Below are 24,422 nucleotides of genomic sequence, written 5' to 3'. Positions count from 1 at the left end.
GAAGGGGACGACAGAGGATGAGATGGCTGGATGGCATCACGGACTCGATGGATGTGAGTTTGAGTGAACTCCAGGGGATGGTGATGGACAGGGAGGCCTGGCGTGCTGCGATTCATGGGGTTGCAAAGAGTCAGACATGACTGAGCGACTGAACTGAACTGGAATACCCCAAACATTTCTGGTCCAAAGATGGGAATTTTCTAAAATGTGTGAAAAGTACAGTTATTATCTCTTTCTACATGTGTGTGTAGGTGTGCATGAGTGTGTGTGGATAAGATCAAAGTGAGTGGTCTGATGAACATGTGAGCAAGGGCTGGCTTTTGTATATAACACACCATTTCCCTGACGGAGCCTCAACTCTCCCTGCTCTATCAGAGACCGTGGCGAGATGGCGACATAACTCATAAGAAAGAAAAGGTTAAGTGGCCCCAAATGAGGCCATTAAGAAGATTCAGGCAAAGCTGTACCTAAGGATAAAGCAAGACAGTGAAGGAAACAGCTTGGATGAAGTTCCAAACACTAGGGGTTCTGTTCTGACGTGGGTGCTCAGTACACAGACTCAGAGAAGACCTTCAGCTTCTCTTGTTCTTCATCTCTGATGCAGGAATAATAATAGTATCTGTCCTGTCTGCCCAACAGGAAATACAGCTATCACCATCAAGCCTGCAGGGCTCTATCAACTAAGTACCAAGTTAAGTTCTGTTTGTTGAACACTTAAAGCTTTAAACTACTAACATACGCATTAGAGTGTTAGTATCACTAAGATTGTTTGCAGCTTTACTTTTTGACCTTGAGCTGTGAGTAGAGAATTGCACACCAGTAAGCATGTGGCTCGTATAAGGAAATATACTCCATTTCAGTTACCTTCCAAACATTCACTTAATGTGGTTTCCAACACATTGTGTGTGGTATTTAGAAGGCACTCAGGAAAACCACACTGCATTCTTTAATCCAAAAAATTTGTAAAATACAGATGAACATACATCTAGGTAACGTGAGGCCTACATAAATACTCAGTAAGGTCTATTCAATTATAAATTCTGGAAAGAATATAAAAATAGTGAAAGATGTGACTTTGGTATACCCTATCAGAGTTCATAGTCTAATTGTAGAGAGAGTTAATTTATTATAACATTAAAAAGAAAATAAAGTTATGAGGGAAGGGAAAAAAGAGACAGCAGCCTGCTGTATTTTGCCTCTGTTAATTTATGTCATGCAAATGTCATTCTTGCCATTAAAACTCATATACACTCAGTCCAAACACTATTCATGTGCAGACTGAAGAGTCAATTAATGCTTGCAGTTTCTCTCTACAACTTTAGTGATGGCCCCAAAAAGACTCATAAATAGGCCTGTGATGGACATTGAGAATGCCCTCCTTATGTATCTAATTCTTCATCTTGGTAACAACAAGCGAAAAGATCCATAAATGCAGCTTTAATTAACAGCAAGGTTGTGATGCTTAGAAAAAGACCATGGGTTCTTTGAATCTGTTGGCCTTCTCATAAAGAATTTTGTTTTTCCCAGAGGGTCAACATTAATTAATGTCCTTACAATCTATTTAGCAGCCCATTGTCTCAGTGATGCCTAAACAAGTTGAGTGAGCTGTAGTGGTGTCGCCTGGGTGATATAATCAGGCTGCTTTGAAAAGAGCACTCAGTAAAAATAAACTGTCTCTCACAGTGATTAACAGGGAAGATAATAAAGTATTCTGTCCACATGATTACTTTTCCTTATCTGTGAATAACATGACGTACACCATATTGCATAAAGAACCATACGGAAGACTTTTCATGTCGTCTTTAATGAACTCACACTAGCTATAAAAGTTAAATAAAAATAATCATTAATATTCTTTAAATGTTACATTAAAAATGATCAATAGATCACTCATGTTTGTCTTTTGGGACAATGCATGGAAGTTTTCTCATGTCCATTGATTATACTTCTTTTTCTTTAAACTATTATATTGTATTATATTTCCTAAAGGAAATCAGTCCTGAATATTCATTGGAAGGACTTATGCTGAAACCAAAACTCCAATACTTTAGCCACCTGATGCAAAGAACTGACTCCTTGGAAAAGACCCTGATGCTGGGAAAGATTGAAGGCAGGAGGAAAAGGGGATGACAGAGGATAAGATGGTTGAATGGCATCACTGACTTGATGGACATGAATTTGAGCAAGCTCTGGGAGTCGATGATGGACAGGGAAGCCTGGCATGCTGCAGTCCATGGAGTTGCAAAGAGTTGAACACAACTGAGCAACTGAACTGAACTGATTATATTATATTGTATTATATATTATTATATGTTAACTAGTGTCTGACTCTTTGCAACGCAATGAACTGTAGTCTATCAGGCTCCTCCGTCCATGGGATTTTCCAGGAAAGAGTACTGGAATGGGTTGCCATTTCCTTCTCCAGGGAATCTTCCCAACTCAGGGATCGAACCCAGGTCTCCCGCATTGTAGGCAGACACTTTACCGTCTGAGCCACCAGGGAAGTCCCCTCTGGATCTTAGTAGCAAATAAATATCAGTTTATTTCTCTTAATTTCTCAAGGAAGAGAAACTAATATTTATCCTCAGAGACTATCAAAAAAGGCTAAAAGAAAAAAGTTCCATCTAAATGCATATTGACTGTTGTGATGTTTGTTATACTGAAAATGTTAGGAAATAATTTAAGAATTTACCATTAGATAATTTTATAAATCATGATATATCCACAAGTAGAATACTATGATATAATTACATTACTAAACATACTGCATAAGATAAACTTGTTCACACTATGTTTTTTTTTTTAATTATTGGATCAAGTAGAAACTTTATTTTTATTGGCCAATGTGTACATTAAGAAAGAATGGCAGGATACACAGATATGAAGCTTAAAAGTATAAGTACTCTACTGGAATGACTAGAGTTTTCTTTTTTCTGCTTATTTAAAATGTTTTAGAAAAAAATGTATTTTCAGTAATGTAAAATTCAAGAAAAGAATTCTTGAAGAAAAAATTTTAAATACTAAGGGTGAAATGCAATAGTTCAGGTTTTTTTAAGGAGTAAAACTTAAAAATATCCACCACATTTTCCACAAACACATTTAATTGTGCTGCTATCATGTATGCTAGCATTTCTTTCGAGGTGTCATTCTTGGTTTCAATTATTCTTTTTGTTTTTGGATTTCTTTCTCCTCTCCTCTGCTCCAACTCTATCACCCATCTACATAATTCATGTTAATAAACAGATGTATATCCTTTCTCATCTTCTTTTCACATTGTTATTCTATAAATATTTACATTCGGAGTTAAATGCATGCACAGATAAGAGGGTGTCAGTCATTGTTGTTTAGAAACATTAGATCACATCATATAATCATTTTGCATGTTATCTCACTCCTTTAAGAATATCTTTTGGAAATCCTTACAAGCCAACTGTATGGCACTACACTCTTTTCAGTGGCCCCGTGATATTGTGCACTGTGGATTGAATCAATTACCTTGGCTATTCCTCTAGATTCTTGACAAGGGGCCATTTTGGCCCCTTGGTGGTAGTTGTCAATTTCTAAAGATATTTTGAGCTTTCACCACTGGAGAGAGGAGCGGTGCTGATATTAGCTGGGTAGAGGCCAGGGATACTGCCAAACATCACAGAGTGTACAGGGAAGCTCCACAGCAATTAATTAGATTGCTAAATCACTCACCAGGCATACTCTGACCTCAGCGTGTTTGGCACTGGCTATTCCTCAGGCTAGTACACCCTCTCCTTAGGTCCCTACCTGTATCACTCTCTCTCACTTCTGTCAAGTCATTTTTCAAATGGCATTTTCTCAGTGCAGCCTATTTTGACCAGCATATTTAAATTACAACCCTCCCCCAATCCATCCACTAGCCTTCAGGAACCTACTTCCTCTATTCTTTCTTTCTCTAACTGACCATATGACTTTTTTACTTATATGTTTATTTATCATTGTTTCCCCCTTCTAGAATGCAAAGTCCACTGTGGTGATGATTTTTGTCTGTTTCATCCTCTTAATGTTTCCCCAGGTCCTAGAATGGTGCTTGGCATTTAATAAATGGATAAATAAATGAACAAGTGAATGATTAAATGATTGTATGAATGATGCATACTCATGTTGAAAGTGAAAGTCACTCAGTTGTATTTGACTCTTTGTGATCCCATGGACTGTAGTCCGCCAGGCTCCTCAATCCATGGAATTCTCCAGGCAAGAACACTGGAGTGAGTAGCCATTCCGTTCTCCAGAGGATCTTCCCGACCTAAGGATGGAACGCTGGTCTCTTGCATTGCATGAAGAATTTTTACCATGTGAACCACCAGGGAAGCCCCATGTTTATGTTACTTCCCATTTTTTCAACCTCAAACAATGTTGAAGTAAATATCCTTACATACGTATGCTTACATATTGGTCTTTATATTTCTATATGGACAGAATGCTTCCCAAAATGGAAAACTTCCCACAACCATGAATGAGTGTCTTTCCCCTCTTTCCCCAATTTCATCACTCAGCCATCTGTGACTGGCTTCTGAAAAATCCCTTCCCATCTTATTAATTTGCATTTTTCTGATGAGTTGCAAACTTGAGCATCATTTAATATATTTGCTGATTATTTGAATTTGTTCATCTGTGAATTGGTTATGCAAATCTTCCCTGGTTGGTAAAACTGCCATTTCTAAGAAGTCTATAAGAGTTACCTACCTACGTACTTGCAATATATAAAGAAAAGAATTTTCAAATCTATTATATGCCTGTTGATTTTATTTATGAAATTTTTAGACCATAGTTATAATTTTATATCTTTAAATACGTGTAGTTTATTTATTTATTTATTTATTGTACCTTTTGGAAGGTAGATACTTCTTTAAATTGCACATAGCTTACCCTATGTTTTCTTAAAAGAATTTTATTATTTTGATTTGTTATATTATATCATTAATCCATTTAGAATATATGGTTGTATATGAAATATTCAGAAGAAAAACTAGAATTTCATTTAATTTCCTTCCAGGTGGATAACTAGCAATGCCAGCATCACACTAAATAATACATCTTTTTCCCAGTGAATTAACCTTTGTTATACACTAAACTCTTTTAATTATTTACCCAAGTGCCTTAATTCTCTATCCTGTTCCATTACCCTATCAGCTGATATATACTAATCTCATCCGTTTTTTAAGGAAATAAAAACTTGATGAAAGGCAGAGGAAATACAACTTGACAGGTCAAAAGGAATAGAAACATGCAACCTGAAACTGAATTAGGAAACAGCTTTAAACAAAAACGCACATCCAAGCCGTAATTGAAATCATGATATTTTCAATCTGTCTGGAATATATAAATAATAAAAGTAATGTTCTCATTTATTGGACATAAAATGGATGAGCCAATCTTAAATACCCTTTCTATGAAAAATTATTTTAATTCCATGTAATCTTGTTCTTTTTCATTGAGCCTATGCTTCAGTTATTTTGGGGAATGTTGTATTAATTAGAGTTCTCCAGAGAAACATAGCCAATAGGGTATGTGTAAACATAGCAAGGCATTTATTAAAGGAACTGGCTCATGTAATTATGGAGGCTGGCAAGCCCCATATTTGCAGAAAGAAAGCCAACAGGTCAGTGAAAGTCCAAAGGCAATCTGTTGGTGAGTTATCTTTTGCTCAGAGAGGCTGGTCTTTTTTCTTCTACTCGGGTGTTCAACTGATTGGGTGAGGCCCACCCACTATATGGCATGTAATCTGCTCCAAGTTCACCAATTTAAATGTTAACCTCATCCCAAAACACACTCCAAGATGATACATAAAATTAATCATCACAATATTTAAGATGATTTTTTTTATCTCAAAGAAGAGTTAGATTTTATCCCTAAGAATAGTTTTGTCCCTAAGAAAATTTATCACTGAAAAAAGTTATTTTTAATTCCTAAGAAAGTTTGACTCCTAAGAAAAGAAAAGTGTTAAGCATCAGGTAAAATTTCAGGTTAAAAGCAAACAAGAATACAAGTTTACTTCTGCTCTGACTCTATTATTTGTAAAACCATTTCAGATCACCTTACTCTCAAACCACCAGCAGGAAGCAAAACTTGTTCAGGGTTCACTGATGCTCATTCCTTCTATCATCGCTTCACTTCAGAGGGCCTGGAATGAAACTGATGGCCAGCTAGCTATCACTGTGGTAGCATGCCAACTATATTCTTTTGTCTACTTCATGCATTAATCCAAACATCCCCTACTTGTCCCTGTCCCAATTAAGAAATTTTAAGGTCATCTTTATTGTTGCTATTTAGTTGCTAATTCGTGTCTGACTCTTTTTGCAGTCCCATGGATTGTAGCCTACCAGACTCTACTCTCCATGGGATTTCCCAGGCAAGAATACTGGAGTGGGTTGTCATTTCCTTCTCTAGGGGATCTTCAAAACCCAGGGACTGAACCCACATCTTCAGCATTGGTAGGTGGATTCTTTACCATTGAGCCACCAGAGAAGCCCTGGGCCTTTAGGGTACCATAAATAAAATCTGAGTTTCTTAAAATATGAGTCATGGATTGCTTTGTTGTAGCAATATCAGTTCTAGGTCTGTTAAATAATTCAGGGGATAACCAGAAGGAATTAACTCTTTTCATAAAGGATACTGAGTTCTATCTCCACAAAGACACAAGGAAGGCACTCTGATGTTCACTCAAATAGTCAAAGCAGATTGCCACCCAGTGGACTCTTTGGCCTGGCTATCTCTCCTAGATTTACCTGGTGTGTGATCAGGGTCTGGACTCAATGCTTCTGTAGGAATTCTACTGCCAATGGCCCAATCCAAGTCATCTTGAGACTCTTGAGTAAGATGGCAAGCTGTGGTCCAGTTTCCTGAAGTTGTTTCAAAATTGCAGCTTCCTGCTGTGCCTGTATATTGGCCTAAGGAAACAAAAATATTAATGGCATGTTCTAGAAATGTATGCCACACTTGATATTACACTTCATTTGTGATGGTTTAAAATTATTATGTGCATATTCTATTTAAAAATTTAAAGAATCATGGCATTTGTATTCATTGGAAATATCAGTTGTACACTGATGCTTTTTTTTATCACAGAATCTAGAATTGCATGAATACTGTCGTTTAGCCGTTAAGGATTTACACGAATTGACTAGTAACATTTTAGATGATAGATAAAACTGTATCTATACATGAAGAATGAATATAACATTACGATAATGCTGATAATTCAGGTCAAATAATTAAATATTTCCAGTTGTCTGGATGATTAATTTAGTACCTCTGCGCACTGTAGTGCTTGAACAGCAAGGACCATTACAGAGGAAAAGTCAATAATTAATGAAAAGTTGCCTTTGGGAGAAGTAGTAAACAGTACAGGATGCAAACCCTCTCTGCTACCATACCCATCATCCACATAAACATTTCAGAGCCAGTCATTAAATAATGAAAGAAGTTCTCTTCTAAAAGTGTTGATTGATAACTCATTAAAATATTAAGTTGTTCACAATGAGAAAAATTACTAGATAATAACTGATTGTCTACTAGTTAGTCATCTGTGAAAAGTGCCATCATAACACGCTGATATCTGCTTTCATTTTTCTTTAATTTTCTTTTTGCATAGCAGTTATTATTTTTGAGCATTCACTGTAAAAACTGTGTTACAGAGACAGAATGAATTATTGGATGGTTTAATCAGTATGAATCAACTGAGATTGTCATTGACTTTTTTTTTCTTTTTTGAAAGATGAAATTTGTATTATTTTAACACTTCTTCTCCAGGTGGTTTCTCGTTCCAAACTTTTTCTTAACATAAAACTATTATGAGCATGTATAGACACATCGTCACAGGAAAACATGCTGTTAAAATGGATGCCAAACATTGGGTATTCAAAGCTTTACTATTTTTATAGAAAACTTTCTGAATCTCTGACAGTATTTTCATAAAATATTGGCCTTTTACTTCTCTGGCATGATTGCATCTTATTTCTATAAACTAGAATCATTTTTAATTATGTACATTTCTTCCATTCATTCTCCATGACTTATGATCCATTGATTTTTACATGTTTATTTATGGGCTCTGTATATCCTTTTTATGTTTACATGCCAGGATTATGTGATATAGATAGATATATATCATACTTATGCAATATGGATAAAAGTGAGGAACAGTTTCTCCAAGTGTTTAGCTAACCAACTGCAAACATCCAGAATCTTCCAAGGTTACAGAAAAGACAGCCATTGTGTGTTTATTAAAATGAAGTCACATACAAGTTCTACTGTATTTCTGTAACAATAATTATTCTACATCCTTTTTTTATTCTCTGTGATCACCTTTGCCCTAATTCTTGTACTCTATTTAATATTAAGCTTCATATTTGACTCTCAAGATATCTACCTGATCAGGATTCATTCTGTTACATTTCAGCCTCTCTAACTCAAATTATGTCACTTTTGTTTTTCCCTTTTCTAGGGCTAATCTTGCTAATCAATTGTTTATCAAGCACTGCTATTAGCATTCCAAGGTTTCATTTATTTCAAAGTTACACAAAGTTTCCACATCTTTCAAACACGCATTCTCTACTAATTCCTTTCTCACCTTGCAGAGGTAGCTAGGGTGCCCCTCATGTTAAAAAAAAAAAAACAAAACAAAAACTACATAAAATTTAAAAGTCTCATTCTGTATACCTTCATTCATTCTTTCCCATGGCTTTCATACTTTTGTGCAAATGATCTACAAATCCACAGACACAATAAAAATGCAGCTTTTCTACAAATGTTTGTTGAATATTCTACTTGGAATATGCAATTGTCATCTCAAAGCCAACAATCCTAAAATGAACTCATTATTGATCCCAACAAGTGGGTTCTTCTCTGAGATTGATTTATATAATAGCATGAATCTTCTCTTTCTAAAGATTCAAACTTTGAAGTTATCTTTTGATTTTGCATTCTTATTTACGTATCTAATCTACCAACGTCTGTATAATCTCCCTTCAAGAATTTGTTTAATTCACTCCTTTTTTGCAGCCCCATAGTCCCTGTTCTAGTTCCATTGGTTTAAGCTGCTGAGTTAAGAAGCCTCTTTCCTTACTGTAACCTTCATTCTATCAACCTTATAAACTCAAACTCCATCAATCATCTTTCAGACTTCCCTTCTGTTATTTCCCTTGCTCCAAATATTCAGGTGTTCACATTATTTGAAAATGCCCTCAAGACTTCTAGTCCTGAGTACAATAACCTTTCTGTTGATGCAATTTTTTTAAGGCTGAAATCTGTCTTGTCTTCAAACTGTCTCTACAAAATTTTTCAGTAAATTATCTCTTGAATAAAATTGACATTTTTTTCAACTTTTATGTTAAACTATTCTTGTTTTTTGCATACTGTCTCTAGCAATTGGTTGCTACTTGTCAGTCCTTCCTTTTCTCTCTTGTCCAGGACATAACTGCAGTTTTATTAAGAGGGAAAAACTGAAGTTTTATGAAGAGTGTCTGAAGAGTCAAAAGTGTCTGAAGAGTCAAACAGCTGCTATCATAGCTCCAGCGGTGCCTTACAGTTTATCTAAGCAATCATGATGCAATGTTCAAATTTCCCTTGTCTTCACTGGTTTAAGGCAGTCTTGAGATATATTTCTGACAATGAGACTTAGGAAAAAGACAACTAGGAAAATATTTCTTTATTCTTAAAAACAAGTCAAAAGGAAGAAAATCTATCTGTTCTTTCTCAGGATATCATTGCAAAGATGTGTAAGGGGAGCTGACTTTATAAGACCGTTCATTATCTGAAGAAGGCAGAACTTAAAGAATTATGGAGGGCATACAGTTCTATACCTTTGATGACAGAAGTTACTAAATCAACCAACTCTAAATTGCTTTCGACTTCTTGTCATTTCAGAAAATACGTTTTTCTTATTGTCTGTATCAGAGATGCATTTAGTTTCAGGTACTGAAAGCCCAAATAATAGCGTAAATAGACAAGAATTCATTTATCTCAATTAACAATAGGTCAGGAAGGTGTCAGTATAAGGTTGGCATCCTGTTGTTGTTGTTCAGTCACTAAGTCACATCTGACTCTTTGTGACCCCATGAACAGCAGCACACTAGGCTGTCCTGCCCTTCACTTATCTCCCAGTGTTTGCTTAAACTCATGTCCATTGAATCAGTGATGCTATGTACCCATCTTATCCTCTGCTGCCCCCTTATCCTTTTGCCGTCAGTCTTTCCCAGGATCAAGGCCTTTTCCAATGAGTCAGCTCCTTGCATCAGGTGGCCGAAGTATTGGAGCACTGTGGTTGTAGTTCCAGTGTGTAGTGTGAAGCACACATCTTCCATCCTTCCTTACTGTCATCTTATCTTCATGTTCCTCCACAGTTGCAAGATGATGCTGTACTTCCCAGAGCCACGAATATTCATGGCATTGAAAGCAATGGGAAGAAGAAAGAAGAGAAAAGCTTTTTGCCCACTCTGTCACTTTTTTCTTTTTGAAAGTGATACTTGCCCCCAGTTGCCATGTATATCTCATGGGCCTCTAGTGGCTACAAAGAAGCTGCAGAAGATAGTATCTGTGGCTGGTTATAATGCTGCCCCATGTAAAATTGGAATTCTGTTTTTTAACAAAAACATGGATAAGCAAGTAGCAAAGATTGCTCTGCAGTCTAAACCTGTCAAGTTTCAAATTTCTCTACAAGTGTATTAATTTACCTTCTTTGATCCATTCCATCTAGCAAATAATAATTTTCCTTCAAAGTCCAACCTAGGTCTTATCTTTCTCTTTCCAGATCATGTCCGTTCTCAGGGATAGGGGAGGGGGTGTGGTGGGGGGAGCGGTGTTTTACAACAGTAATTATAATTGTTACTATTTATTTAGCAACTTATTACTTCTTGGTTTTGCATCGTCACCCTAATTGTTATTTACCATTGCAGCCTGGTGTGCTACAGTCCATGGGGTTGCAGAGTTGAACACAGTGACTGAACAACAACCACCACTGTCCATGTGATCAGGTATTATTAACTGCATTACATAAGCTATAATGATTCTACACTAATTATTGAATGATAGATGATATGAACAATTTGTAATATTTCTTGATGATTAACATGTATCAATATTTTTGACATGGCTATGGCTTTAGAAAAAATAATTTCCAAATTGTGAACTTTATCATGATTCCTTGAATTGATTCAAAGCATTACGAACACTCTTACACAACTGGCATTTTTCCATTGGTACAATATTCAGCCATATGGTTGCATGGTCAGTACAAACATTAATCAACTCACTTATATTAAACAGATGGTTCCATCATTAATTATTTTTAATTCTTACATCCACGTAGCCACCTTATTTTGCAACACCATAATATATAACATGGGCTTCCCTGGTGGTTCACTCGGTAGAGTCTGCTTACAAGGTGGGAGAACCAGGTTCTATCCCTGGATAGGGAAGATCCCCTGAAGAAGGGTATGGCAACTCACTCAAGTATTCTTGCCTGGAGAAATTCATGGACAGAGGAGCCTGGTTGGCTACAGTCCTTGGGGTCACAAAGAGTTGGACATGACTGAGTGACTAACACAACAATATATAACATAGGACTATTAAATAATTTCTCCCCATTGTGACATGACTTCTTGGAAAGTTGCATTCAAAAGAATTTTGGAGAATCTGGGTACAGTGGGAAAGACTGTTGATAATGATGCTCATCACTGTAAAAGACAGGAGAGAAAGTAGCTGCCTCATTCTCTGCTTCCCTAGCCTAGAATATGAAGCACTCTTAATACCTGTTTCAAGTAATACCTTCCTTCCATGAAAAAAAAAGGACATCTTTTCTAATGTAACTGTTTCTTTTAAAAAGAATTTCTCTCCTTTCCTATCAACTATGCATTTTTGCAACAAGAGGTAGAGATGCAAAAGAAAGATTTATCTTTGCTCATAACCTACAGTCAACATTTAGTCATAAGGAATAGCTGCATTTATTGTCTGATGAGTATAAAGGACATGTAAATAAGGCATTCACAATGACTGACAAATTTCAAGAGAATATAAAAATAACATTATGAAAGAAGCTAACATTAATCCTCAAAGACTGAACAAATATATCCTTTACGTTATTTCATTTAATTCTCAAAGCACTCTGTATGATATTATATCTACTGCATAGATAAGAAAAGTGAGTCTCTAAGAATTTAAATAATTGCCCAAGAAATTATGTTCAAAGTAAAAATGAAGACTCCAGTTTAATAATTTCAAAGGTCAATTCTTTCCTTATTTCTTCAAAGGTCACTTTGAAAATGTTCCATTATCCACAGTAGACTCTGCCTGCAGGAATCCAATGCTGATGTCTCTACTACATCCAAAAGATCAGCAATATAAAATATTGAGGGAGTCAATCTGAAGCATCAGTGTTAGTTGATCAGTCATATCCGACTCTTTATGACCCCATGGACTGTAGCCTACCAGGCTCGTCTGTCCAAGGAATTCTCCAGGCAAGAATACTGGAGTGAGTTGTCATACCCTTCTTAAGGGGATCTTCCCAACCTAGGGATTGAACTCCAGTCTCCTGCATTGCAGGCAGATTCTTTACCATGTGAGCCACAGGGAAGCCTTTGCAGAATCAAAAAAGTCACCTGAATATCCCTGTGTGCTTTGCAATGTTCCTTTTGGATATGAACAAAATCTATCAAGATGTTTTAAGAAAAGTGACTATTCACTTCTCAATATATTGGTTTTAGCTTAATGAATTCAAATATTTCCCAGTGTTGTTCATCAAAGTCATGAGTAACACTAACAGATATGGGTATATAATGGACTTCAGTTTTTGAAAATCAAAAATGCCTTTGTGTGTTTTACGTCAGTACCTCAAATAGCTGTGGGAAAAATAAAAATCATGTAAGGTTCTCTGAGAAGAAAAATAAATGAAAAAAAAAAGAGAGAGCAGAGGCAGCATTCACACCTGAAAAACCAAAGGACTTGAAATTCTTTCTAATGTTTTAAAGTCTATTTTTATAATTCATCTACAGATGTACACACCCATACACATTATTCTTCATATATTCTCCCCAAATAACTGGTGGTAACTTTATTCCTGAAAGTACCTGTTACATTTAAAGAAAATAACCAGGGATCCTTTCATTTACAAACTTTTTAAAAAGCAAATAACTTCATATTTTAATATATTTTCACCTCTAATTGTTTTTTCCACAGTAGAAAGTCAATTTCTGATACCTAATACAATGTCTTATTCATTTTCATATACCCAATATGTGAACCATGAACTTCCAGATGTTCAAGCTAATTTTAGAAAAGGCAGAGGAACCAGAAGTCAAATTACCAACATCCGCTGGATCATTGGAAAAGCAGGAGAGTTCCAGAAAAACAACTATTTCTGCTTTATTGACTATGCTAAAGCCTTTGACTTTGGCATCATAGTAAACTGTGGATCACAGTAAACTATGGACAATTCTGAAAGAGATGGCAATACCAGACCACCTGACCTGCTTCTTGAGAAATCTGTATGCAGCTCAGGAAGCAACAATTAGAACCGAACATGGAACAATAGACTGGTTCCAAATAGGAAAAGGAGTATGTCAAGGCTGTATATTGTCACCCTGCTTATTTAACTTCAATGCAGAGTACATCATGAGAAATGCTGGGCTGGAAGAAGCACAAGCTGGAATCAAGATTGCCGGGAGAAATATCAATAACCTCAGATATGAAGATGATACCACCCTTTTGACAGAAAGTGAAGAAGAACTAAAGAGCCTCTTGATAAAAGTGAAAGAGGAGAGTGAGAAGGTTGGCTTAAAGCTCAACATTCAGAAAATTAAGATCATGGCATCCGGTCCCATCACTTCATAGGAAACAGATGGGGAAACAGTAGAAACAGTGACTAACTTTATTTTTTGGGGCTCCAAAATCACTGCAGATGGTGACTGCAACCATGAAATTAAAAGACAATTGCTCCTTGGAAGAAAAGTTATGACCAACCTAGACAGCATATTAAAAAGCAGAGATATTACTTTGCCAACAAAGTAGCTGTCTAGTCAAGGCTATGGTTGTTCCAGTGGTCATGTATGGATGTGAGAGTTGGACTTTAAAGAAAGCTGAGTGCTGAATAATTGATGCTTTTGAACTGTGGTGTTGGAGAAGACTCTCGAGAGTCCCTTGGACTGCAAGGAGATCCAACCAGTCCATCCTAAAGAAGATCAGTCCTGAGTGTTCATTGGAAGGACTGATGTTGAAGCTGAAACTCCAATACTTTGGCCATCTGAAGTGAAGAACTGACTCATTGGAAAAGACCCTGATGCTGGAAAAGACTGAAAGCAGGAGGAGAAGGGAATGACAGAGGATGAGATGGTTGGATGGCATCACCAACTCAATGGACATGAGTTTGAGTAAAACTCCGGTAGTTGGTGATGGACAGGGAGGCCTGGCATGCTGCAGTCCGTGGGGTTACAAAGAGTCGGACATGACTGAAAAACTGAACTGAACTGAAGTGTTTAGAAGGCCATTTCTAGTCCAATTTAGGAATAGGAATAAATGGAAGAGTTTAATTTTTATATAAACATTTTCAATATATGTATATGTTTACATGAGAGAAAGATAATTTACTATCTGTAATAAATTTTCTATATGCATGTAACAGCCGTCCCTCTTGTCACATTGGATTATGTATATCACTATCACCATATTTTTATTATTTTTCCTTTAGAACCTTCTTAAACTTTGGCAAGTTTTTAGTGTTTTTACTGGTGATTTACTCTACTTGTCATGTCTTGTGGGGAAAATGGCAACTTCAGAATGTTTCAGAGCACTGTTTAAGAACTCCATTGAAATAAATTCCTTACAGTCAATGTAAAATATACATATGTGTGTGTATATATATATATATATATATATATATATATATATATTTGATTCATGTAAAGGAAGTTAAAAATAATGCTCGGAACTATTAGTTAATATATTATAAATTTCATTGGAGAAAATATACATTATAGAGGAAACAATAGTGTATAAAATTAAGATTATATATTGTAGTATTAGCAGAACAGTTCTAAAAAGTACCAACTATTTACACTTTTTTGAAGTAGATGGGGAAACAGTGGAAACAGTGGCAGACTTTATTTTTTTGGGCTCCAAAATCACTGCAGATGGTGACTGCAGCCATAAAATTAAAAGACGCTTACTCCTTGGAAGAAAAGTTATGACCAACCTAGTTAGCATATTCAAAAGCAGAGACATTACTTTGCCGACAAAGGTCCATCTAGTCAAGGCTATGGTTTTCCAGTGGTCATGTATGGATGTGAGAGTTGGGCTATGAAGAAGGCTGAGTGCCAAGGAATTGATGCTTTTGAACTGTGGTATTGGAGAAGACTCTTGCGAGTCCCTTGGACTGCAAGGAGATCCCACCAGTCCATTCTGAAGGAGATCAGCCCTGGGATTTCTTTGGAAGGAATGATGCTGAAGCTGAAACTCAAGTACTTTGGCCACCTCATGCGAAGAGTTGACTCATTGGAAAAGACTCTGATGCTGGGAGGGATTGGGGGCAGGAGGAGAAGGGGATGACCGAGGATGAGATGGCTGGATGGCATCACTGACTCCATGGACATGAGTCTGAGTGAACTCTGGGAGATGGTGATGGACAGGGAGGCCTGGCATGCTGCGATTCATGGGGTCGCAAAGAGTCAGACACGACTGAGCAACTGAACTGAACTGAACTGAATCCTTAATTTAAAATGAAAAGATGGGGTGAATGTTAACAATAATATACTAACTAAAATAAGCCAGTCACAAAAGGACAAATCCTGTGATTCCACTTATATGAGGTACCTAGAGTCATCAAATGAACAGAAAAAAATTAGAAGGGTGGTGGTTGGGGGCTGAAAGTTAGGGAGAAGGAAGGGCTATTGCTTAATTCACATAGAATTTTAGTTTTTCAAGATAAAAACGTTCTGATTATAGGTGGTGATGTTGGCTGCACAACAATGCAAATATACTTACTGTCCCTGAACCGTAACATCGAAAGGCAAGAATAGTACGTTTCATTGCACATATATTTTACCACAATTTAAAAAAAATAATGGATGCAAAAAGGAGAAATGAACACTGCAGAAGCATTGTCACTGTACCATCCTGAAAACAATACTGAGCTAAAAATAAAACACACTTAACCACGGCTTGAGTATTACTCCTTCCCAGTGCGTGTGTGATGTTTTCCCACTGAGAAGTGGAGTCTACGCTCTTCCTCCTTTTGAATCTAGTCTTTGCTATCTGCATGACCATTAGGAAGAGTCAGGAGGGACATTCTGAAACTTCTAAGGTGAAATCATAAATACACTTGCTATTTTTCCACAGACTCTTGGAATGCTTGCTCTTGGAACATTCACATGTGTGAATGAGAAATGTTGCCTGCCATGTCAGTAAACAAAGGATGTTGTAATATCAGCCACTACCCCCTCCCGCATAGTGAGCCCTGAGGGAACTCAGGGTAGAAACAGCAGGATGCCTGCCATCAAGCCTTCAGCCACTGCAGCCACCACAACAGTGTAGCCTGCGGGGACTCAGGATGGGAAAAACGACGGAAAAATCCATCTAGATAGCTGAGATGGATACCAAAAGAATGATTTCAATGAGTCCATCTTGCATCTTCCCATACACAGAGAAGCACTAAGTTCCTTAAGATATCTGGTTTTCTTTAATTAACAGCAATCTTTTGATGTCTGGGCTACCTGGTCTTTGTTGCAAAATTTCTATATAATCTGGCTGTTTCTGGACCTCTTGGGAACACTCCCTCAGAGCTGTCTGAGAGGCTGTCTTGTAGGCTTGAGTCCTCCAAGCAGTAGTAGCATTTAGTAGTAATAGTAGTAGTAGTGGTGGTGTTAGTCACCCAGTTGTGTTCAACTCTGTGTGGCCCTATGGACTGTAGCCCGCCAGGCTCCTCTGTCCATGGGATTCTCCAATCAAGAATACCAGAGAGGGTTGCCATTTCCTTCTCCAGGGGATCTTTCTGACCCAGGGATAGAACCCTGGTCTCTCGCAATACAGGCAGATTCTTTACCATCTGAGTCACCAGAGTTCTCCAAAGAAAACACAATTCTCAACTTTCATGCTAAGCATTCATTTTTTTCAGTCAATACATGGTAAAGGCCAACCCCATGAAAGATGTCTGACTAACCTGTGATAGTCCAAGCCATACCAATTGCCCTAGAGGTTGATTCCATGCTGATCTATACAGAGAAGCCAAAGAGTACACACGTGCCAAATAAATAAGAGATACCACCATCTTGGAAGTGCTCCTCCAGGTCCAGATGTCCCAGTTCAAGCCATGTGGATCTGAGACAAACTGCCTCACTGATTCCTTCCTAAGTTACAGACCCACAAAACTGCAAACCAAATGAAAGTTGTTTGGACCACTAACTCTTAGGGTACTTTGTTACACAGCAAATGCTAATTGTAACAGGCAGCCTGTGTGCCATATGAATTCTAATCAGTAAGATATATGAAAAAAATTCTTTGGATTTAAGTATGTGCTCATGTTTTAAAATTACCTACTTGGCTTTATACATGACTTTAAAAATCATTTGAATTAAAGTTTGAATTTTAAAAAATGTGGCTCATGTATTCTTCTTCCACTGCAATGTAATTAATAAAATTAATCATTAAACTAGTATTTATTCAAGGTGCTCATTTTTTGCTTCATGTATAAAATCAGCCATTGGGTGGAGGGAGGAGTGAAAAACAGTAATGAGAATTGATGAAGAAATGTAGACTGCTAGTTCAATTTCTGACAATTTGAATTCTGACTCTGCACACAGTTCTGTACAATGACATAATGGGAAATTTTTGTCACATGATTTGCTATAGAGTTGCTGCAGTTTTTAGTATGGGGATGAAAAGGATGGTAGGGCTTCTACTTAAACATCTTCAGAGAGAAGTTGGAAAAATCGTTTGGCTATTCTAAGTCTACTCTAGTGCATGAAAAGGACATTTCTTTTCACTCACCAATGTCAATAAGTTACTCTACTAATAAAGTGAAACTCTGTGCTGAACTGGCAGCATTAGAACAGGCAAACACACTTACCACAGTGAGCTTCATCAGACCCATCAGAGCAGTCTGGTTTATAGTCACAGACAAGGTGGGATGCAATACACTTCTTGTTGTGGCACAAAAAATCAGTGGCCTCTGGGCAAATCTCAGAAGTCTCTCCCACTGGAGAAAAACAAAATAACAATCACAAACATCATTTGGTAATAGTTTCATTATACTTCAATGCTCCCTTTAGTTGTTTTATAGATCCCACAGTATTAGATACGTTCAAGATTTGAGTCATTGCCCAAGATAGACTTTAGATGACTCCCCATCTCTCAGTCACATCTGGAACTGTTCAGCAAGTAACAGAAACTGCACTTTGAAAATATATTTTAAGCAATCAAGGGCTGACCACTGTCTATTACATAAACCCAAACTCCCAATCAAGGCATTAAAATCTTTTGATTTTTGGTTCCAGCTTAGTTTTCCAGGTGCAACTCTTCTCTGAAGCACCTGCAGCTAAACTCTATCCTAGGACTGAGAGCTTCACTAAGATGCCACTTGCTCTTTGTTTTACCATGTCCTCATAAATATTTCTTCCTTTGCCTGTACTGATCATTCCCTCTTTTGGTCCTGGTGGTCTGTTCAATCTTAAGACCCAAGGAAACAACTTTTTTCTCTACTCTGGTCTCACCTTCCCTTTGCCATCCGTGCCTCAGGTTGGACACTCCCTATTTCATGCTGCCTAAGAGCACTTTTATTTCTATATTAAATGCTTACCACCTTGTATAAGAGCTGTTTACACATCTGTTTGTCCTTACAGACTCCAGGCTCTTTTGACACAGGATTTTTGGGGCCTAATACAGCACTCAGTATACAATTTGTGCTTTATAAATGCTAGTTATAATAATTGAAGGCATAATAGTATCATCTAAAGGTGACTTAGAAAAGCAGATTGATGGACTTCCCTGGTGGTCCAATGATTAAGAATTTGCTGGAAAACGCAAGGGACACGGGTTTGATCCCTGGTCCGGGGAAGATCCCACATAACATGGAACAACTAAGTCTGTGTGCCACAGATACTGAGTTCATACTCTATAGAGCCTGTGCTTGGAAACAAGAGAGGCCAACACAGTGAGAACCTGGCTCTCTGCAACAAGAGAAAGCTCAGGCAGCCACAAAGACCCAGCTCATCCAAATATAAATGAAAAAAAAAATTTTTTTTAAATAAATCGACAGAATTTTCCAAGCAATTCACGTTTGCATAAAATTTTAACTGACACAAAGTCTAATGATAATACTTTATAGCTTCAAAATTATATACATTAAAGGTCTAAAACTATTGTTATCAAATTCAACAAATTAAATAAACCTCAACAATTCCTTCGTTACAGAGATTACTATGGGTTTGAACCAGTGTGACTGTGGTGGCAGTAAGTCACTCAAAAATAGGCAGTATTTTCATGAAGGAAAATAGTAAATCTCTGCAGATTTCATAAAAGTGCATTTCTGTAGTCTTTGAGTCATTTCCATAATACAACAGTTAAAACCTGAATAATTTCCAGAAACAATTTACCAGCAAAATGGAGTCTAAATATAAGATTGAAGAGAGGAAATCTAAAAGAACAGCCAATATTTAGATATGGATATCAGTAAAATGAAGAATTAAAGATTATATTCTTTGAGTGATTTAGAATCTTTGCCACATAATTTTAATTAACATTAGTGCAAACTTACTATTAACTCAGAGAGGTATGCGGACACTGTTCAGTATGCAAGTTTATGCACTAGAGATTATTTTATTTTTCTATGCCATAGGCTGTGGAGTTATATAATTACTCCACAGAGGAAATGTGTTTTAATTTATAAACTAAATAATTGGTTCTTTAGTTTTAAAAAAATGATCAAGAGAGACTCCATCTCTAAATGAGGCTTATTTCCTTAACAATATAGAATAGAAACAAAAAAGAGAGAGAAAAATCATAGCATAATGAATTATAGTATAATTATAGTAAATTTGGCATAGACCAGAGAACCTATGGTATAGTTCAGTCACTAAGTCATGTCTGCCTCTTTGAGACTCCATGGACTGCAGGATGACAGGGTTCCCTGTCCATGACCAGCTCCCGGAGCATACTCAAACTCATGTCCATAGAGTCGGTGATGCCATCCAGCCATCTGATCCCCTGTCATCCCCTTCTCCTCCCATCTTCAGTCTTTCTCAGCATCAGGGTCTTTTCCAGTGAGTCAGTTCTTTGAATCAGGTGGCCAAAGTTTTGGAGCTTCAGCTTCAGCATGAGTCCTTCCAATGAATATTCAGGACTGATTTCCTTTAGGATTGAATGGTTGATCTCCTTCCAGTCCAAGAAACTCTCAAGAGTCTTCTCCAACATCACAGTTCAAAAGCATCAATTCTTCAACACTCAGCTTTCTTTATGGTCCAACTCTCACATCCACATCTGACTGCTGGAAAAACCATAGCCTTGACTAGACAGATCTTTGCTGGCAAAGGCATGTCTCTGCTTTTTAATATGCTGTCTAGGTTGATCTTAGCTTTTCTTCCAAGGAGCAAGCATCTTTTAATTCCATGGCTGCAGTCACCATCTGCAGTGATTTTGCAGTCCAGGAAATAAAGTCTCTCACAGTTTCCATCGTTTCCTCATCTATTTGCCATGAAGTAATGGGACCAAATGCCATGATCTTGGCTTTCTGAATGTTGAGTTGTAAGCCAACTTTTTTACTCTCCTCTTTCACTTTCATCAAGACGCTCTTTAGTTCTTCTTCCCTTTCTGCCATAAGGGTGCTGTCATCTGCATATCTGAGGTTATTGATATTTCTCCTGGCAATCTCGATTCCAATTTGTGCTTCATACAGCCCAGCATTTCTCATGATGTACTCTTCATATAAGTTAAATAAGCAGGGTGACAATATACAGCCTTAAAATCCCCCTTTCCAGGTTTACAACCAGCCTGTTGTTCCATGTACAGTTCTAACTGTTGCTTCTTGACCTGCATACAGATTTCTCAGGAGACAGGTGAGGTGGTCTGGTATTCCCAACTCTTTAAGACTTTTCCACAGTTTGTTGTGATTCACACAGTCAAAGGCTTTGGTGTAGTCAAAGCAGAAGTACAGGTATTTCTGGAACTCTCTTGCTTTTTTGATGATCCAACGGATGTTTGCAATTTGACAGCTGGTTCCTCTGTCTTTTCTAAATCCAGCTTGAACACCTGGAATTTCATGGTTCATGTACTGTTGAAGCCTGGCTTGGATAATTTTGAGCATTACTTTGCTAGTGTGTGAGATGAGTGCAATTGTGCGGTAGTTTGAACATTCTTTGGCATTGCTTTTCTTTGGAATTGGAATGAAAACTGACCTTTTCCAGTCCTATTGCCACAGCTGAGTTTTCCAAATTTGCTGGCATATTGAGTGTAGCACTTTCAGAGCATCATCTTTCAGGATTTGAAATAGCTCAACTGGAATTCCATCACCTCCACTAGCTTTGTTCATAGTGATGCTTCCTAAGGCCCACTTGACGTTGCATTCCAGGATATCTGGCTCTAGGTGAGTGATCGTACTCTCGTGGTTATCTGGGTCATGAAGATCTTTTTTGTATAGTTCTTCTGTGTATTCTTGCCACCTCTTCTTAATATCTTCTGCTTCTGTTAGGTCCATTCCATTTCTGTCCTTTATTGTGCCCATCTTTGCATGAAATATTCCTTTGGTATTTCTAATTTTCTTGAAGAGATCTCTTGTCTTTCCGATTCATTTATTTCCCTCTATTTCTTTGCACTGATCACTGAGGAAGGCTTTCTTATCTCTCCTTGCTATTCTTTGGAACTCTGCACTCAAATGGGTATATATTTCCTTTTCTCCTTTGCCTTTAGCTTCTCTTCTTTTCTCAGTTATTTATAAGGCCTCCTCAGATAACCATTTTGCCTTTTTGCATTTCTTTTTCTTGGGGATGGTCTTTATCACTGCTTCTTGTACAGTGTCACAAACCTCTGTCCATAGTTCTTCAGGCACTCTGTCAGATCTAATCCCTTGAATCTATTTCTAACTTCTACTGAATAATCGTAAGGGATTTGATTTAGGTCATACCTGAATGGTCTAGTGGTTTTCCCTACTTTCTTAAGTCTGATTTTGGCAATAGGATTTCATGATCTGAGCCACAGTCAGCTCCTGGTCTTGTTTTTGCTGACTGTATAGAGCTTCTCCATCTTTGGCTGCAAAGAATATAATCAGTCTGATATCGGTGTTGACCATCTGGTTATGTCCATGTGTAGAGTCTTCTCTTGTGTTGTTGGAAAAGGGTATTTGCTATGATCAATGTGTTCTCTTGGCAAAACTCTGTTAGCCTTTGACCTGCTTCATTTTGTACTCCAGGGAAAAATTTGCCTGTTATTCCAGGTATCGCTTGACTTCCTACTTTTGCATTCCAGTCCCCTATAATCAAAGGGCTTCCCTCATAGTTCAGTAGGTAAAGAATCTACCTGCAATGCCAGAGACCTGGGTTCAATTCCTGGGTCAGGATGATCCCCTGGAGAAGGAAATGGCAACCCACTCCAGTATTCTTGCCTGGAGAATCTCATGGACAGAGGAGCCTGGCAGGCTACAGTCCCTGGGGTCGCAAGAGTCAGACACGACTGAGCGACTAAATCACACCACACCACATAATGAAAAGGACAACATTTTTTGGGTTTTAGTTCTAGGAGGTCTTGTAGGTCTTCATAGAACTGTTCAACTTCAGCTTCTTCGCATTACTGGTCAGGGCATAGACTTGGATTACTGTGATGTTGAATGATTTATGTTGGAAATGAATAGAGATCATTCTCTCATTTTTGAGATTGCGTCCAAGTACTGCATTTCAGACTGTTTTGTTGACTATGATGGTTACTCCATTTCTTCTAAGGGAGTCTTGCCCACAGTAGTAGATATAATGGTCATCTGAGTTAAATTCACCCATTCCAGTCCATTTTAGGTCACTGATTCCTAAAATGTTGATGTTCACTCTTGCCATCTCATGTTTGACCACTTCCAGTTTGCCCTGATTCATGGACCTAACATTCCTGGTTCCTATGCAATATTGTTCTTTACAACATTGGACTTGACTTCCATCACCAGTCACATCCACAACTGGGTGTTGTTTTTGTGTTGCTCCAACTCTTCATTCTTTCTGGAGTTATTTCTCTGCTGATCTCCAGTAGCATATCAGGCACCTACTGACCTAGAGAGTTCCTCTTTCAGTGTCTTATCTTTTTGCCTTTCCATACTGTTCATGGGGTTCTCAAGGCAAGAATCTGAAGTGGTTTGCCATTCTCTTCTCCAGTGGATCACATTTTTTCAGAATTCTCCACCATTACCCGTCCATCTTGTGTGGCCCTACACAGCATGGCTCATAGTTTCATTGAGTTAGACAAGGCTGTGGTCCATGGGATCAGTTTGGTTAGTTTTCTGTGATTGTGGTTTTCATTCTGTCTGCCCTCTGATGGATTAGGATAAGAGGCTTTGGAAGCTTCCTAAGGAGAGAGGCTGACTGAGGGGGAAACTGGATCTTGTTCTGATGGGCGGGGCCATGCTCAGTAAATCTTTAATCCAATTTTCTGTTGATGGGCTGGACAGTGTTCTCTCCCTGTTGTTTGACCTGAGGCCACAACAGGAGGTAATGAAAATAATGGGCACCTCAGTGCCCCCTACCATGCAGCAGGCCACCGTCGACCCACGCCTCCACCAGAGACTGCTGGACACTCACGGACAAGTTGTGGGGTCACTGCTACTTTCTCCTGGGTCCTGGTGCACACCAGGTTCTGTTTGTGCCCTTTAAGAGTCTGTTTTACCCTGTCCTGTGTAAGTTCTGACAGCTCTATGGTGGGGTTAATCTATGGTATATGGGTTGCACAAATTAAAAATAAAAAGAGACTGCAATTCTAAGAAATGTAGATCTTCTTTAAGAGTATGGTCAGTCAGACTGGTGTTAGGAAAGTCACCATGGTAAATAGAAGAGGTGCATTATTTTCTTGAGCATGTCTTGTCTATCTTTAACCATTCAGTTTCTTCATTTAGTCAAAATGACAAATGCAGTACCTATTCACCTGGTCAACAGATAATGAAATAAAAGATAATCTCACATATGCTGTAGTAAATGAGAATGAGAATGGAAAGAACATTGGTGCTCATAGGAGCAAGTTGAAGATACCCTGGCTGGCAGAAAACAATATATGAAACAGATGAAATATTCATTTTAGTTTAAAAAAGTAAAGACTGACTGACAGGGCCCTAAAGACCTAAAAGTAAACCATGATAAATGGAAAAGTCCTACAAAGAAGAAAAGATCTGCAAAATGATGTAGCCATAAGAAGTGAATATTTAATCCAACAAAAAACACGAGAAATATATA

The 24,422-nt window shown here is 37.7% G+C and overlaps 1 protein-coding gene across 3 annotated transcripts in view; it reads right to left on the bottom strand.

Moving 5' to 3' along the window:
- MALRD1 (MAM and LDL receptor class A domain containing 1) overlaps window positions 1-24,422 on the bottom strand; it is a 600,846-nt gene that overhangs the window by 187,852 nt on the left and 388,572 nt on the right. For all 3 annotated transcript variants that reach the window (XM_042230497.1, XM_060397269.1, XM_042230498.1), the window contains 2 exons: window positions 18,080-18,208; window positions 6,756-6,917 (listed from right to left, as the gene is read on the bottom strand). In XM_042230497.1, the coding sequence (XP_042086431.1) occupies window positions 6,756-6,917; window positions 18,080-18,208 (291 nt within the window). The remainder of the gene's footprint in view (window positions 1-6,755; window positions 6,918-18,079; window positions 18,209-24,422) is intronic.

This window comes from Ovis aries, chromosome 13, assembly GCF_016772045.2.
Source record: "Ovis aries strain OAR_USU_Benz2616 breed Rambouillet chromosome 13, ARS-UI_Ramb_v3.0, whole genome shotgun sequence".
Taxonomy (NCBI): Eukaryota; Metazoa; Chordata; class Mammalia; order Artiodactyla; family Bovidae; genus Ovis; species Ovis aries.
Note: the sequence above shows the minus strand (reverse complement) of the source record. Positions and strands in the feature narration are given on the sequence as shown.